The 14,041-nt window shown below is 44.3% G+C and overlaps 2 protein-coding genes across 2 annotated transcripts in view; one reads left to right on the plus strand and one right to left on the minus strand.

Moving 5' to 3' along the window:
• Positions 1 to 14,041, plus strand: part of acsf2 (acyl-CoA synthetase family member 2) — a 60,201-nt gene that overhangs the window by 34,380 nt on the left and 11,780 nt on the right. Inside the window, exons 8-10 of the mRNA XM_078163584.1 lie at positions 229 to 377; positions 2,142 to 2,233; positions 2,370 to 2,446. Coding sequence (XP_078019710.1) covers positions 229 to 377; positions 2,142 to 2,233; positions 2,370 to 2,446 — 318 coding nt within the window. The remainder of the gene's footprint in view (positions 1 to 228; positions 378 to 2,141; positions 2,234 to 2,369; positions 2,447 to 14,041) is intronic.
• On the minus strand, positions 3,613 to 12,686 carry chad (chondroadherin). The gene is made up of 4 exons (XM_033611665.2): positions 11,716 to 12,686; positions 8,161 to 8,324; positions 7,902 to 8,060; positions 3,613 to 7,115 (listed from the first exon to the last, which is right to left on the minus strand). Exons 1-4 carry the CDS (start codon positions 12,499 to 12,501, stop codon positions 7,106 to 7,108), a joined length of 1,119 nt encoding a protein of 372 aa, XP_033467556.1. The 5' UTR covers positions 12,502 to 12,686; the 3' UTR covers positions 3,613 to 7,105.

The raw sequence follows: 14,041 nt of genomic DNA on the forward strand, positions 1-14,041 counted from the left end.
AATAACAGTAAATGAATTTGCTAACAAGCTGTTTTTTAACGTAATACCACCTACACTGTTCTGCTGCCACAAACACTCACTAGAGCACCGCATACACGAGCCATTACTGAGCCTGTTTTAAGATTTCCATCTTTAGTAGGAACCAATGAGCTTGGGTCTTTGTGCCACAGACAGGGTGGGGACGTCAGATGATATTGCTCATGTTCAATGTCCTGTTTTGTCCCTCAGCATCACATCGCCTGCATCCCTGTGCCTTTGTACCACTGCTTCGGCTCTGTGGGCGCTGGAATGTGCATGGCTGTGCACGGCCTCTCCCTGGTCTTCCCCTCTGCTGGGTATGATGGGAGGGCCAATTTAGCAGCAATAGAGAGTGAAAGGTAAGATCAGGAGTCCAGGTCAGTTTATTTAGCCTTTGACTTACAGTGAAAATGATCTTTGATGAAAGACCTCATTAAACGTGCAGCACACAGAGCTGCTCGGACAAAAGATTGAATGTGTTTAAAATATAATCGCCCTTAACTCTGGAGTTCTGTGGTGCCCTGGGGTGCAGTGATGTCACAGGAAGGAGGAGGGGGGGGCTTTGTTATTCTGAGCTTATTTCAAATTAAATACTCAAATCTGAAGGATGAAGGAGGCTGAAGCAGCGCAGACTAGTTCTCACACATCACAAAATATTCTTTAGCTGACATGTTGCAATAACTCACCATTAATCATAAAATAATCTGATACATTCACTGTTTTGGGGCAGAAATCAAGTTTTCAAAAACGTGTGCTTTATCCCAGCAGCAGCAGCAAACTGACAGTCTTTGAAGTTTCACGTTACTGTTTTAATCTCAAACTAATTGACAGAGTTTTTCAGCACATTGAAGTGAATTAGACATCAATGAATCAAAGCATGAACACACAGTATGCAGAGTGTCTCTAAACAGAAGCTCATGTGCACTGAAGTCAGCTGAGCCACAAATATTCATGTGTTTGAAACTGTGCAGTTTGGGGCCAGTTTGCAAAGCTGCTTACTGATGTTTTCATTTTTACTTTTGGATGAAGCAGCTTTTAATGTCTCAGAGCAGAGTTGCAGCGACGTGTTTCAAGAAACACTGTGGTGTGAAAACTGACGATTATCATACAGGGTACATCTGCTTATCTATGATATTGAAAAATAAACAAATACAACCGGACACAGAATGTCTCCGTCATTTGAGTTATTTTTAAAAGGGAGACTTTTTACACAAACGTCAGTTAATAAAAATAGTTTGAGTCATGGTAATAAAACATTTGCTCAACCATAAATAATCTTCCTGTTCCTGCCTCTAAGGATCACTCTGAAGGCCTTCGCACACTGACTCTGTTTTTTTTTCGGGTGCTTTTTTTTAATCTGATAAAAATAGTTCTGCACAGAGACCTTGCACACTGACTCTGATGTGTTTACCTGTGTGGCTGTCACCTTGCCCTCCATGTCTTTCATTTGGCGCCACAGCTGCACAAAGAGGTGGAGTCACACTGTTTAGGCACCATTAGCTCCAATTCTCCAGCTCAGCCATCTCCATGACGAGAGCCATGTGCAGGCAGTCCCGGCCCACACTCTGAGTTTGTGTGAGGTCCACACCCTTCTCCTCTTCATCATCATCATCATCATCATCATCCACCTGAATCTCACCATCTGACCTGTTGAAAGTAGCTGTCTGAGTCATGAGATCATTTGTGCACCCTGTTCCTCGTCTCGTCACAGCTGTTTCCTGCCGCCACAGTTTCTTCACACATTCTTGGTCAAATGTCTCTAAAGACCGACAGATATGAAAAACACAGAAAATTGAACCTGTTTTTTTATTTTAATGACAGACGAAAGTCTCGGACTCTTTATGCAAAAGTGATTAACACAACGTGAAGGCAGATTTATTTATTTTTTTTTAGACGAAGAAAACCAACTCAGAGTGCACAGGCCTTAACTAATACCGTGATATCGTGATATTTTCTGAGACAGTTATGGGACCATGATAATAACCATATCTCAAAGAAATGTTTTGAGTTTGAAATTAAAATTAATAAATGAATAAATGCAAATTTTTGACACATTTCCAGGTTTATTTATTTTTTTATTAGTTTTTCCAGTGAAGATGAATTTTGTTAATTTGTCGTCACAGGTGCTCGTTCATCTACGGCACCCCCACCATGTACGTGGACATGATTAACCAGCCGGATTTGGCAAAATACGACCTGTCATCAGCCGAGGCAGGTGAGGACAAAGATATGCTGTTTTAATAACTGGAACAAAACAAGTAACAATTTTAAAAATTTTATTTGTGAATATTTCCAGAAACTGACTGCTGCTGATTTCACTGCTTAAATGCTGCTTTGTTTTTGTGCTGAAGGCATCATGGCTGGTTCCCCGTGTCCTCCAGAACTTATGAGGAAGATTGTTTCTGTGATGGGCATCAAGGGAATGACAGTGAGTCTTATTATCTTATCTTATAATCACAACTATTCATTAGCCAAGTATTTCACTGCTGGAAAGATGTTTCTTGTTTTTTTTAAATATAAAACTGGGCTGTCTGTGCATTCGTTAAACACACAAACTTTTGTTGCTACACACAGTAAGCAGAGAAAACAGAGCTGTAATATTAGATGAAACTCCCCAGCACAGTAAATAAAGCATTTAAAATGAATTCCACTTTTATCAGCTGCAGCATTAAAGTCTCTCCTTCACACAAAAGGCGCTGCTTTATGACACAGAGGACCCATCAACAATATCATATTATTTTCAAGGGCTGTAATGCATGAACAAAATGAAGCATTATTAGATCTTTTTAAAGATTAGGCTTTTTAAAAACTATTATTGTTGTTATTATTATTATTATTAGGCCTGTTCTTATTTTTAAAAAATATATATGTACAGCCTGTTTAGATCCGGGGCTATTCATAAAACATCCGGGGCTGAAGCCTCAGACGCTCAGGTCTCAGACGCTCAGGTCTCAGACGCTCAGGTCTCAGACACTCAGGTCTCAGACGCTCAGGCCTCAGACGCTCAGGTCTCAGACGCTCAGGCCTCAGACGCTCAGGTCTCAGACGCTCAGGCCTCAGACGCTCAGGTCTCAGACGCTCAGGTCTCAGACGCTCAGGTCTCAGACGCTCAGGCCTCAGACGCTCAGGTCTCAGACGCTCAGGTCTCAGACGCTCAGGCCTCAGACGCTCAGGCCTCAGACGCTCAGGTCTCAGACGCTCAGGTCTCAGACGCTCAGGTCTCAGACGCTCAGGTCTCAGACGCTCAGGTCTCAGACACTCAGGTCTCAGACGCTCAGGCCTCAGACGCTCAGGTCTCAGACGCTCAGGCCTCAGACGCTCAGGTCTCAGACGCTCAGGCCTCAGACGCTCAGGTCTCAGACGCTCAGGCCTCAGACGCTCAGGCCTCAGACACTCAGGCCCAGCAACACCTCAGGTGATCAGAAATTCACTTTCGTTTATAAAATGGTTTAATGGTGCAGTTCTGGCTTGAAACACTAGGGGGAGGCACATCCTCAGAGAAACATGCATTAGATTCAGCAGCAGCGTGAGTGTTCAGTGAGCGACCCATCAGGCATCTTGTAAACAAGTACGTATGTAAAACAATAAGAAGGCTGAGTTGTGTAAAAGGTTTATTGGACGTGAGCACATGTCACCACTTCCAAAAGTCAAGGAAATGTAAAGATATGAATATATATTAGATATGCACAGAGTCAACAGTCACCCTCGTAGCTGTGTGCAGGAAATCACTTTGTTCTTACTTTATAAATCAGTGAAATGTTGAGAAAATGTTGAGTTTGTTACAAAAAGAAAGACAAAATAACATCATCTCTTTTTCTGGTGAGCTCCTTGTCTGCGTTCTTAGCTCCAGCAAATGTTTGAGTGTTAACACACCTTCACTCAGGGTGAATGGCACTGTGACGAAGGCAAATACAAGACGCACATCTTCAAAGTCTTTTTGTAGAAATAGCTCTTCTTCAGCCGTCTGTCCTCTTTGTGATCACGTTTAAATGTCTTGGGTTGTTTCTGGGTTGTGAGGGTGTGAACCTGACATCACAGGTAGAGAAAGAGGGTAGGAGAGTACTGATGCCTGTTTGAGTGACAGTTGGACGATGTAATAATTCCTCGTAGTGTGGAGGACGTGTTTATCTGCCTCTTTGTCTCTTTAGGAGCCGTCGTCGACTCATTGTTTCTGCAGGTAACCACGAAAATAAAGGAGACTCTGTGTCCTGATGGTAAAGCTGTACCAATTATTATGTTTTATATCAATAATGGATCAAATGACTTCTTGTAGTTTAATCACTATGATTTTATGGATTAAACATGATGTAATATTAATCAGGGAGTTGGACAGAGCGAGGCGAGCTTAGCGTCCAGGCTTTATGCTAATGGCTGTAGCTTCAACACTTCTCATCTGACCCCCAGCGAGAAAACAATTAAAAACATATTTCCCCAGATTTCCTTTAAAGGTCAACTTCATCCTCGTTGCTTTCAAATGGAAACATCCACCTAGCCGTTAGCAACAAAGCAGTGATGAAGGTGAGAGCAGCGAGCGCTGATGATGATGATAAGAATGGGACAGATTAGATTTTTTTAACTGGGTTTTATGAGATAATGAACCATCATCAGTGTAGCCGTCAGAGAGCTCGTTCTGTCGGAGAGCTGAAGCCATTATCTGCTCTCTTCAGAGCCACTAAACTCAATTGACATAAACAGTAATTTTACCTCACAGAACACAGGAGTCACTGGTTTACCGTTGCCTTTGTCCGTTAGTTTGTTCATGTGAAGGTGCTGACACCAAACGGATATCAAAGAACTAGCAGCGACAAAAGCCAACTGTTGCGCCTCACGTCGCCCTGTGTCAGTTGCATTTGAACACACTACACGGACTACATCCGACGGCCAAGTGGCATGTACGTTCTCCGGGGCAAGGAAATAAAACCTGAACAGCCAATCAGAGTGATCTCTCTCACCGACAAGCTCCGCCGCCGATTCAACATGCTCAATAGACCGAAAAGCCGCCGACGCCGAAGTGCCGACGGTACAGGACACACTGCAGAAACTAGGGCGACAGACGCTCACCGACGGCCCGACTTTGGTCGACGGCCGACCGTCGGCTTGGTGTGTCAGGACCTTAATGTGTCTTTTTGGGATCCGAACACATGCGGCCTCCACAGGAGCACATGTCTCAGCTTTGTGCTCCCTTGTAGAGGAATACAGCTGATTTGAAAGACACAGTTCTCACAGAGGCACATCAGGTGTGTCAGTGCAGGGGTGGGCCGAAACATGCTGCTCTTTAGACCCTTGTCAGTGGCTTCCTGTGGCTTTGACATAAAATTACACGGAACTGAATAATGGCAATTTTTTTAACATTCAGATTTTAATTTGTCATTGCTGTCGGCCCAAACTGATTATTGAATTCTACAGCTGTAAAACTGTGCAGCCTGTACATCAGGTTAAAAAATGTTTTAATGTTTCATCCACTAAGATGTGCGTCACACGTCTACGACCTGCTGCTGAACCTCAGAGGCTGCCTGGAGTCTCTAGCAAGGCAGGCTATAGATCTGAAGTCAAAAAAAGAAAATTCTTTGGGGGAAATTTGGAGGATTTAACAGTGTGTGGACACATTGATTTGTTTCACCACCAATGCTGCCAAGTTAAAGTGCTGAACAGTTATAAACAGCCACTGCAGAGGAGCCACCTCGTAGTTAATGATCCTTTAGACCTGTTTATAATGTTGATGGGCTGATTTACACTCAACAGGCTGCTACCTTTATTCACATGTCATTGTTTGGTCAGTAATGGCTCTTTTAAAATCCTCCTGCAACCCTGTGTCTCCATATGATGACATCACACTTTGACTTGCCTTCATTCTTCTTAAAGGGATAGTGCAGCCAAAAATGTAAATTCAGCCATTATCTCCTCACCCATATGCCGAGGGAGGCTCAGGTGAAGTTTTAGAGTCCTCACATCACTTGCAGAGATCCAAGGGGAGAGGAGGTAGCAACACAACTCCACCTAATGGAGGCTGACGGCGCCCCAGATTCAAACGTCCAAAAACACATCATTGAAACCACAAAATATCTCCATACTGCTCGTCCGTAGTGATCCAAGTGTCCTGAAGCCCCGACATAAAAAGTTGTTTGGAAAAACCTCATTTGAACTCTGTTTTTAGCCTCATTGTAGCCTGTAGCTCTGACTGCCTCTCTGTGTACACTGTGCTCACATGTGTGCACTTGCACAAGACCGTGAGACATGGGCACCGTGTTCATGTGTGTTCACATGCTTTCGTTAGTCTCGCACGTCAGCCTCCATTAGGTGGAGTTGTGTTGCTACCTCCTCTCCCCTTGGATCTCTGCAAGTGATGTGAGGACTCTAAAACTTCACCTGAGCCTCCCTCGGCATATGGGTGAGTAGATAATGGCTGAATTTACATTTTTGGGTGCACTGTCCCTTTAACTCAGACCTGTTGTCCTCGTTCATGGACACGCCATCTAGTGGCAGTAAGAGCACAATACACAAAGTCATGTAAAAGCAGTCTGCAGCTGATCGGACACAAAAGTGAAGAAGGTCCAAAACCTGATCACATTTAATGGTTTAAACACCTTGATGCTAAAACATGCAAACTTGCACCAAAATGTGAGTGCGTGGATTTGAACACATGAGGAGCGCTACTGGCAAGTTACAATTTTTTTTTTTTTTTTTTTTAATGAGCTGTTGTTGAAGCATTTATGTTTTGAGTTAATATTTTCAAGGCAACATACAGAAGATGATCCTCAGGGAAGAACACCAAGAAAAAGACAACATGTTCATGCTTCTTGTGGCCTTTGTTTCCTCACACACATCTTTTATTTTGGTGGTTACCTGAAGGTTGCACATTTCCACTTCATAAAGTCTTCACCTTCTGATCGAATGAGTGAAAAGAGAAGCTCTTGGTGTGTTTGGGTGTGAGAGAGGCAGACAGACAGAGAGGGAGTGTATCTGCGACCGTGTTTGTGTTTACACAATGACAATATTTGTCAGTTGAATAGTTGGACAGTCTTGAAGGAGAATGAGTTAGCATTGCTTTTGGTTGCATGTGTAGCCAGTCACCTGGACAGGCTCCTCCTCAGCGTCTCCTGTGGAAAAGACACAAAATCAGCAGCCAAATTAAACAGTCCACCCTCCAAGCAGAGACCCCATGACCTGGACGCAGTGTACTGGACCCCAGGGCCAACATGGAAAAGTTCAGACGGGGACAGAGAGTTCTGCCGTCAGGAAGAGAGGAGTGAAAAACAAAATCGTGCAAAGCCAAGTGTGGGACACTCCCAAACCAACGTGAACCTTATGTGGTAGTGTCTGAAGCTAATGTCACACTGTACACAGCTCCAGCTGAAAGTGATTGTGGATTTGGTATTTGCAGAGGTGGTGATCAGAGAGGGCGTCACCTGAAAACATTTCACTTCACTGTAGCTGAACTTTACACAAAGGTCAAGTGTCTCCAGTTACATATTTAGATCAGCAGCAGCAGCTGAATATTAAAGAATGACACCGTCTGTTTATCATTTGGTTTCTACTGATCAGATCAGATCAAATGTTTGGTGGCAGTCGCTCAGTCCGACAGTCAGACAGAGTTAGTGTGTGTGTGTGTGTGTGTGTGTGTGTGGTATTTCTCCTCAGATTTATTTTTGAAGTTTGTCTTGTTCTTCTAAATAAAGGAGATAAAGTGTCTTGTTACTGAGCTGTAGAGGCAGCAGGTTGTTGGTTTGTTGCCCTTTGACCCCTGTTCCCAGTCTTTAAGCTAAGCTAAGCTAACCTTCTCTTCTCTCAGCACAAAGCTAACAAAGCAGCATATTTTCTAAACATTCATTGACCTCACTCTTTCCTTGTCTCATCGTGTCCTTGGCGTGCTCGGCGGCAGTTACCTGTACGGCTGCATGCTCAAGTGACGTGTGCCCTTTTTGGCTCTCTTCGGTTTGACTCTGCAGCCACTGAAGGCGGTGCTGTCTCTCACTTGCTTTCCTTTCTGTTGAGGTGGAGATGCACACACTGCATCTGGACGATTGCGGCTTGAGTCCATCCACCTGCAGGCAGAAAGCAAACGATTAGAAGCAAAGAGTTTGTGCTGGTCTAGTAAAGAGCTGCTAGCATGGCTGTGTAGTGTTTCTCAGGTGAGTCTCTTACTTGCGCAGTGGAGCTAGCTGGCACGTGCAGCTCCATGGGTTGTTGGAGAGGGTGAGGTTGGTGATGGTGCCAAACTCGAGGCTTTTGGGAAGGAGCTTTAACTTGTTGTTGTCCAGGTGCAGTGACTTGACGGCCGTGACGCCAGTGAACGCACCATCAGCAAACTAGAAAAAGGAGGAGATGTGCATAAGTTGTTGTTTTGTTAAAAAACAGCTGCAGTTTTATACTGTAGTCGTTCACACATCGATGGCAGTGAGCTGCCACCAGGGTCTGCAGATGTTGATATCTGGCTGACTTTAGGTTGTGACAAAAACTAGGGATGCTTGATATGGATTGTTTCAGCCGATACTGATAACCAATAAATTCATAATCCTTAGTGTGTGCACAGCAGAGGGTGAGGAAGGCTCAAAGGTGGATGATTTAATCTTCTAAAAGCTAAAGCTAACCGACATCAGCTTTGGGAACATTTCCCAGAAACAAAGCCTTTGAAATGGTTTTCCATACAGAGAATGGACTGTTACTAACGTTGGTGCAGCCAACTTCCTGAACAAGAAGTATGTGACAGCTCGGTGTTGAATTTTAGCCGCTGTGGCTGTGTTAGTTTGAGCTAACCAGGCAAATGTTAAACTGAGCATTAGCTGGGAAGGCAGTGGCTCCGGGGATGGTCCTTCATCACCACATCGAACCAGTACACTGGCTGCTACAGGAGGAGATCAGACCGCAGGTACAATCATGTTGACTTCCATTAAAACTGTGATGTCATATTGACTTGTTGTAAGTTGGGCCCATGCAGGTGCTGGCCACGCCCATTGGGAGCAGTTTGGGCTTTAGTGTGTTGCCTTAGGACACTTCAGTATTCCCATGAATCAATGCAAGTCTTAGTGTTGATAAAAACATGGCTCACACGGCGGCATGCTGACCCTCCCAACCAGCTCCCATCCTTGTGTCTGTCAGACAGATGCAGAGCCAGGGAATCTCGCCAGTGTTTCTCTGGCATGAAAGCCTCCTCTCATCCTTCTTTCTGCACCAGCACGTATGTCAACACTGATACTCACTGCCCTTCTTTCTCCACGCTTCTACTTCATACACGCCTGTGAGGGTGCTAAAAGCTTCAGAGAGGTGCGAGGTGAACCGATCCACGCTGTGTCAAGTTCTGTCTCCTCCTGGAGGAAGCGGCCGGGCCGATCAGAGAGAGCTGAGCTTTGAAGGGCCGTTTTATGTGAGTCTGGAGGAGATGAAGCTGTTTGGAAATTTCCACTGAAGAGCGACAAGTAGCTGAGGCTCTGGTATTTGGAAGCAATGGAAGATGGATGACTTCCAGCATGGCCGAGGTGTTTTCGCTCCCTCTCCCTCTGTCGTCTCCCTCTCTGCCAGGAAGGCTCGCAAAGGGCTCAATTGTCCATTGAAAAGGGGCGATGGCAAGCTAAAAATACCCCTCTTCATGCTCTGTGGAACACCCTGCCTCTATTTACTGTCTCCTCACCCCTCCTGACCTGTTTACAAGACCCTCCCGACCAAAGCAGAAAACACACCTTGCTGAAAATAACACTTGTGTAATAATTAGACTCGGACATGCTTGGCTCGAGGCCAGCAAACAAAAACAGTCTAAAAATATCTGCATTTGGCTGGAAAAAGGTTTAATCTTGCTGCACTCGCCGCCGCCGCCTCCTGCTGCTGCTTCCACCTGGCTCTCACACAGTCCCGGCGTGAGAAGGTTGTTATTTTACAGTTTTCCCCTCGGGGATTGCTCCATACCATGGCACAGGTACACTCAAATATTGGATTAACCTCAAGTATGAAGCAAATGTGCACTCAGGAATGTGTGAGGAACAGTGTGGTGTAGCATAGAGCTTATAGTGTGTGTGTTCACACTGAAGCTGTGTCGAACAGATGGAGGTCTCACAGACTGCTGTGGAAACATCTGTCTCACGTTCCTGATATCTGAACACAGTTACATAATGTTGTCAGTCATGTAAAATGGAGTCTGTGTAAACAGGAGAAGCTTCAGTGTCCTTTGGAAGTAAATGATGAGGACGTAGATGAAGCACCGTCCAGCTGCTTCACCTGTCGATCATGACGCCACAGTGACGGTCACCTGATCGCCCACGTCAGCCTAGTAAACAAAACTATGTAAACACACAGTTTCTTCCAGAGCTGATGACGGACACAGCTAACCAGTCATCTGTCTTGCTTCCTTCTCATCGTCGTTGAAAGTTGCACGTGCACAGTAGTGATCAGGCACTTGTGAGGAAACAGCAGTGGGTAAAGTTTATGAGCTGAAGCTCAACTCAATTATCCTGGAAACAAAGTTCAGTCGGGTGGCGTTAGAGGATGTTTGAGACCAAGGTGGATTAAACCTGGTCGTTTAATTAACTTTAGTCTTTGTTATTATCTGTTATTTGATGACCGCTAATGAAATAAAACAGTTTGTAAAAGGGTACGTAGATTTCTGACCACTTGACCAGCAAGCTGTTGAAATTAAAAAAACACTAACATCAAGCCCTGTCAGTAGTTTCGGGCTCAGTCATCAAATTACAAAAAGAAAAAACATATCTTGGTCATGCTTTAGATATAAGCTTGCAAATTAATGTACAGTTATTGACTATATACAGAAAGATATAAAAAAAAAGAGAAAAAAAAATATTTATTTATTAATAACTTAAAAATACTATTGATTGTTTTGAAATGTTCAGTCTTTCGTCTGCATAACAAATGTACCCGTGTGCACTAATAAACAAACTAATAAGCTACTGATTGATTTTTTCCTTTTCTTTGTAAAATTGTGAAAAATCATCTCGTCTTAGTTTCACAGACCTCACGTGTGCATCTTCAGATGTCTTGTTTTGTTTGATCACAAGTCTAAAACTCACTGATTTACGATCCTTTAAAACAGAGGAGATTATTATTCAATTATCAAAGTAGTTGCAGAGAGACAAAATGTTTCAGCTCAACCTAAATCATGACCAAATAATAAAACATGAGGCGATCTGAGACTGATGAAAGAAAAATTGTCAGATTTGAGTTTTAGTGTTGCATTAATTTGTGTTTACAACAGATCTGGACTCAGTGAGACAGACGCAGATGATGCAGGACAGAAAACTGTTCTGAGGCGTTGATTCACATGTGTCCCAACACACTGTGTGAAAAATGCCTATTGGCTGCAGAAAAGGGGCGTCGACCACTGGCAAGCCTGCACATGTAAATATGCTGATGAAATATAGTCGACTGTGTTTGCCAGACCAAAACAAATAAACAAATACTAAGACGGGGACACAGTAAAGTATAGAGACCTTTTCATGAGTTTAATATTCAACTCTGACTTTGATGTAAACAGTTTTATTGAATGCTGAGGATTTAACACACACATTATTATTTTTCTTAAAATGTGAATCTTAAAACGCTGCTGTTGCTCTCCGTCATGTCCCCTGTGTGACTCGACCTGTTTACTGTCTGTCTGAAAACAAGTTGGATGCATTTAGAATATTCTGACATCTGCAGCAGCGTTCACTGCTGTGAGTGTCGACATGTTAATACCCAGTAAAGCCACAGACTGACCTTCTCCAGACCCATGTTGTCCAGGTAGAGTTTCTCCATGTAGCGGCCAAAGCTCTGGAAGGCGATGTCAGGGATGATCCTCATGGGGTTCCTCCCCAGCGTGAGTTCCTCCACCACTCGCAGTTTGCTCATGGCTGCAACAGGATAGGTGGACATCTTGTTCCTGTCCAGGTGAAGTATAGCGAGGTTCTCCACATCGTCCAGAGAACCCGGGTGCAGGGTGGTCAGCTCGTTCCCGCTCATGTGCAGCCAGCGCAGGTCTTTGGCGCCTGTGAAAGTCCCCGGCCGCAGCTCCCGCAGCTTGTTGTCGTTGAGCTGCAGAATGAAGAGGTTGATCATGGGGGAGAAGATGCCCTTGCTGAGGTCGCTGATCTGGTTCCCGTCTAGGTAGAGGTAGGTGAGCTCGGTGAGGTCGTCAAAGGCGCCGGGCTTGATGCTGCTGATCTCGTTGTTGGACAGGTAGAGGTAGATGAGCTTCTTCAGCCCCTTGAAGGCCTGGGATCCGATCTCTCGGAGCTGACAGTGCTGCATGTGCAGAGAGATGAGTCCCTTGCTTTCACTGAAGGCTCCTGTGGGAATGCTGCCCAGGTTGTTCCTCTGCAGGTTGAGCAGACGGGTCACCTCCGACACCCGGGGGATCTTCTTCAGCCCCACGCTGTCACAGATGACGTGCTGAAGGTCACCATGGCAGTGGCACAGGCTGGGGCACTGGCTCGGGGCTCCCTGCACCGCGGGGCCCAGGACCAGGAGACAGGTCCCCAGCAATAACCAACTCACACAACGCATGCTGAAGAGCTTGTAAATATCTTGGTGGAGTGTAGAACAAGCAGAAAAATCCTGTTAAAGCCTCAGAGAGAAGCAGAGAAGAAGAGAAGTTGAACTCAAGTGTTTGTGCTCAGAAAGAGAAACAGATGGAGAGAGAAGAAGCGAAAAGGTGAATGACTGAGCGAAGGTGGGCGATGCACTTTGAGAGGAGGATGGCGGTCAACAGAACACACAGCACTATTTATAACATTTACTTGAGGAAAAAAACGAGGAGGGCTTGCCAGGGTGTCGGAGTGAGAGGTTTGCAAGAGGAAGTCAAGTGTCTGTGAGAATTTAACCCTGAATGAGCAGGAAGACGACACAAGACGCTCTCTTTTTGCTGCTTTTTTGACATTCTTGTGCATGCACGTGTGCAGACAGTCACAAAAAAAGAGAGAAAATCGACATGCTGCGTACAGGTTTAAGTTTCCAGGTGAATGTTTAAGAACGTGGCACAAGGTCAGGTTCAATCCGTTGCACGCTCCCAGACGCCTCTATTGTGTTTCAGTCTGCGGTGGCAGGAAAAGGAGCCATTCCTGTGCAGCTGCTTTATAACCTATAATAGTCTCCAGATGGCTTGCAAGAAGTGAGATGCTGTTTCAAGTCATAACAATTGCATAAAAATACCTTCAAAGGGAAGTTTTAGATGCCACTTTACATTCCTGTGTGCAGTCTTTCTTTTTGAAATGGAGTGTGGTGTTATGTAACGCTCTCTTTCAGTCCGACCTGTGAGTTGTGAAGGTGACTGTGGCTTTCAGGTTTCAACTGCAAGAGATGAAGTCGCTTCAGTTATTTCTCAAAAAGCTGAACTGGAGACGTGAAAGACGACAGAACTAAGCTCTGTAGTTGGTGTTGATTAAACCTGCCTTTAATAAGGCAGAAAGGTTTGAGAGAAGGTGCAGCAGGACTTCACCGACTGGCTCGGGTCAGTTTGGCTTCAGGTGGCTGCATTTATAAAGATGGATGGACCCACCCAGGATAAGTGGAATCTAGAGTTTACTTAACAAATCTAACATTTTATTGGGAATATCGTCTCCTCCCTGATTTTCCAGGTGAAGCTCTTACTTCTAAAAAGCCCTGCAGGTCCTGTTGGTCCAACACTCTTTAACTCTGCTCCCTCTGATTGAATCTGCACCTGTGAGCACAGAAGCATTATGTTTACCAGCGTCTCTTTACTCTTTAAAAGTCAGAGTATCGTACGTGAAAAAAAAAAAAAGGATAAAATATCGCAGTATAGTGTGTCACAAAAAATGTAATGATATAGTATGTCATAATATAATTCATAAAAAATCTTATGAAAAAGTCAAAAAATGTCATTAACAGTGTCATAGTATAGTATGTTCTGAAAGATGTGATAAGAAGAGATCATATAGACCATACACATGTTCAGAAAACAAATGTCAAAGTAAAGTGTGTCATTAAGAATTGAATAAAACATGTCGTAGAGTAGTGTGTCATTAAAAACAAAATCAAACAGTGTCATAGTTTATACTTCTCTATCTCATGCTGAGAACAACAACAC

The sequence above is a fragment of the Epinephelus lanceolatus genome, chromosome 21 (assembly GCF_041903045.1).
Source record: "Epinephelus lanceolatus isolate andai-2023 chromosome 21, ASM4190304v1, whole genome shotgun sequence".
NCBI lineage: Eukaryota > Metazoa > Chordata > Actinopteri > Perciformes > Serranidae > Epinephelus > Epinephelus lanceolatus.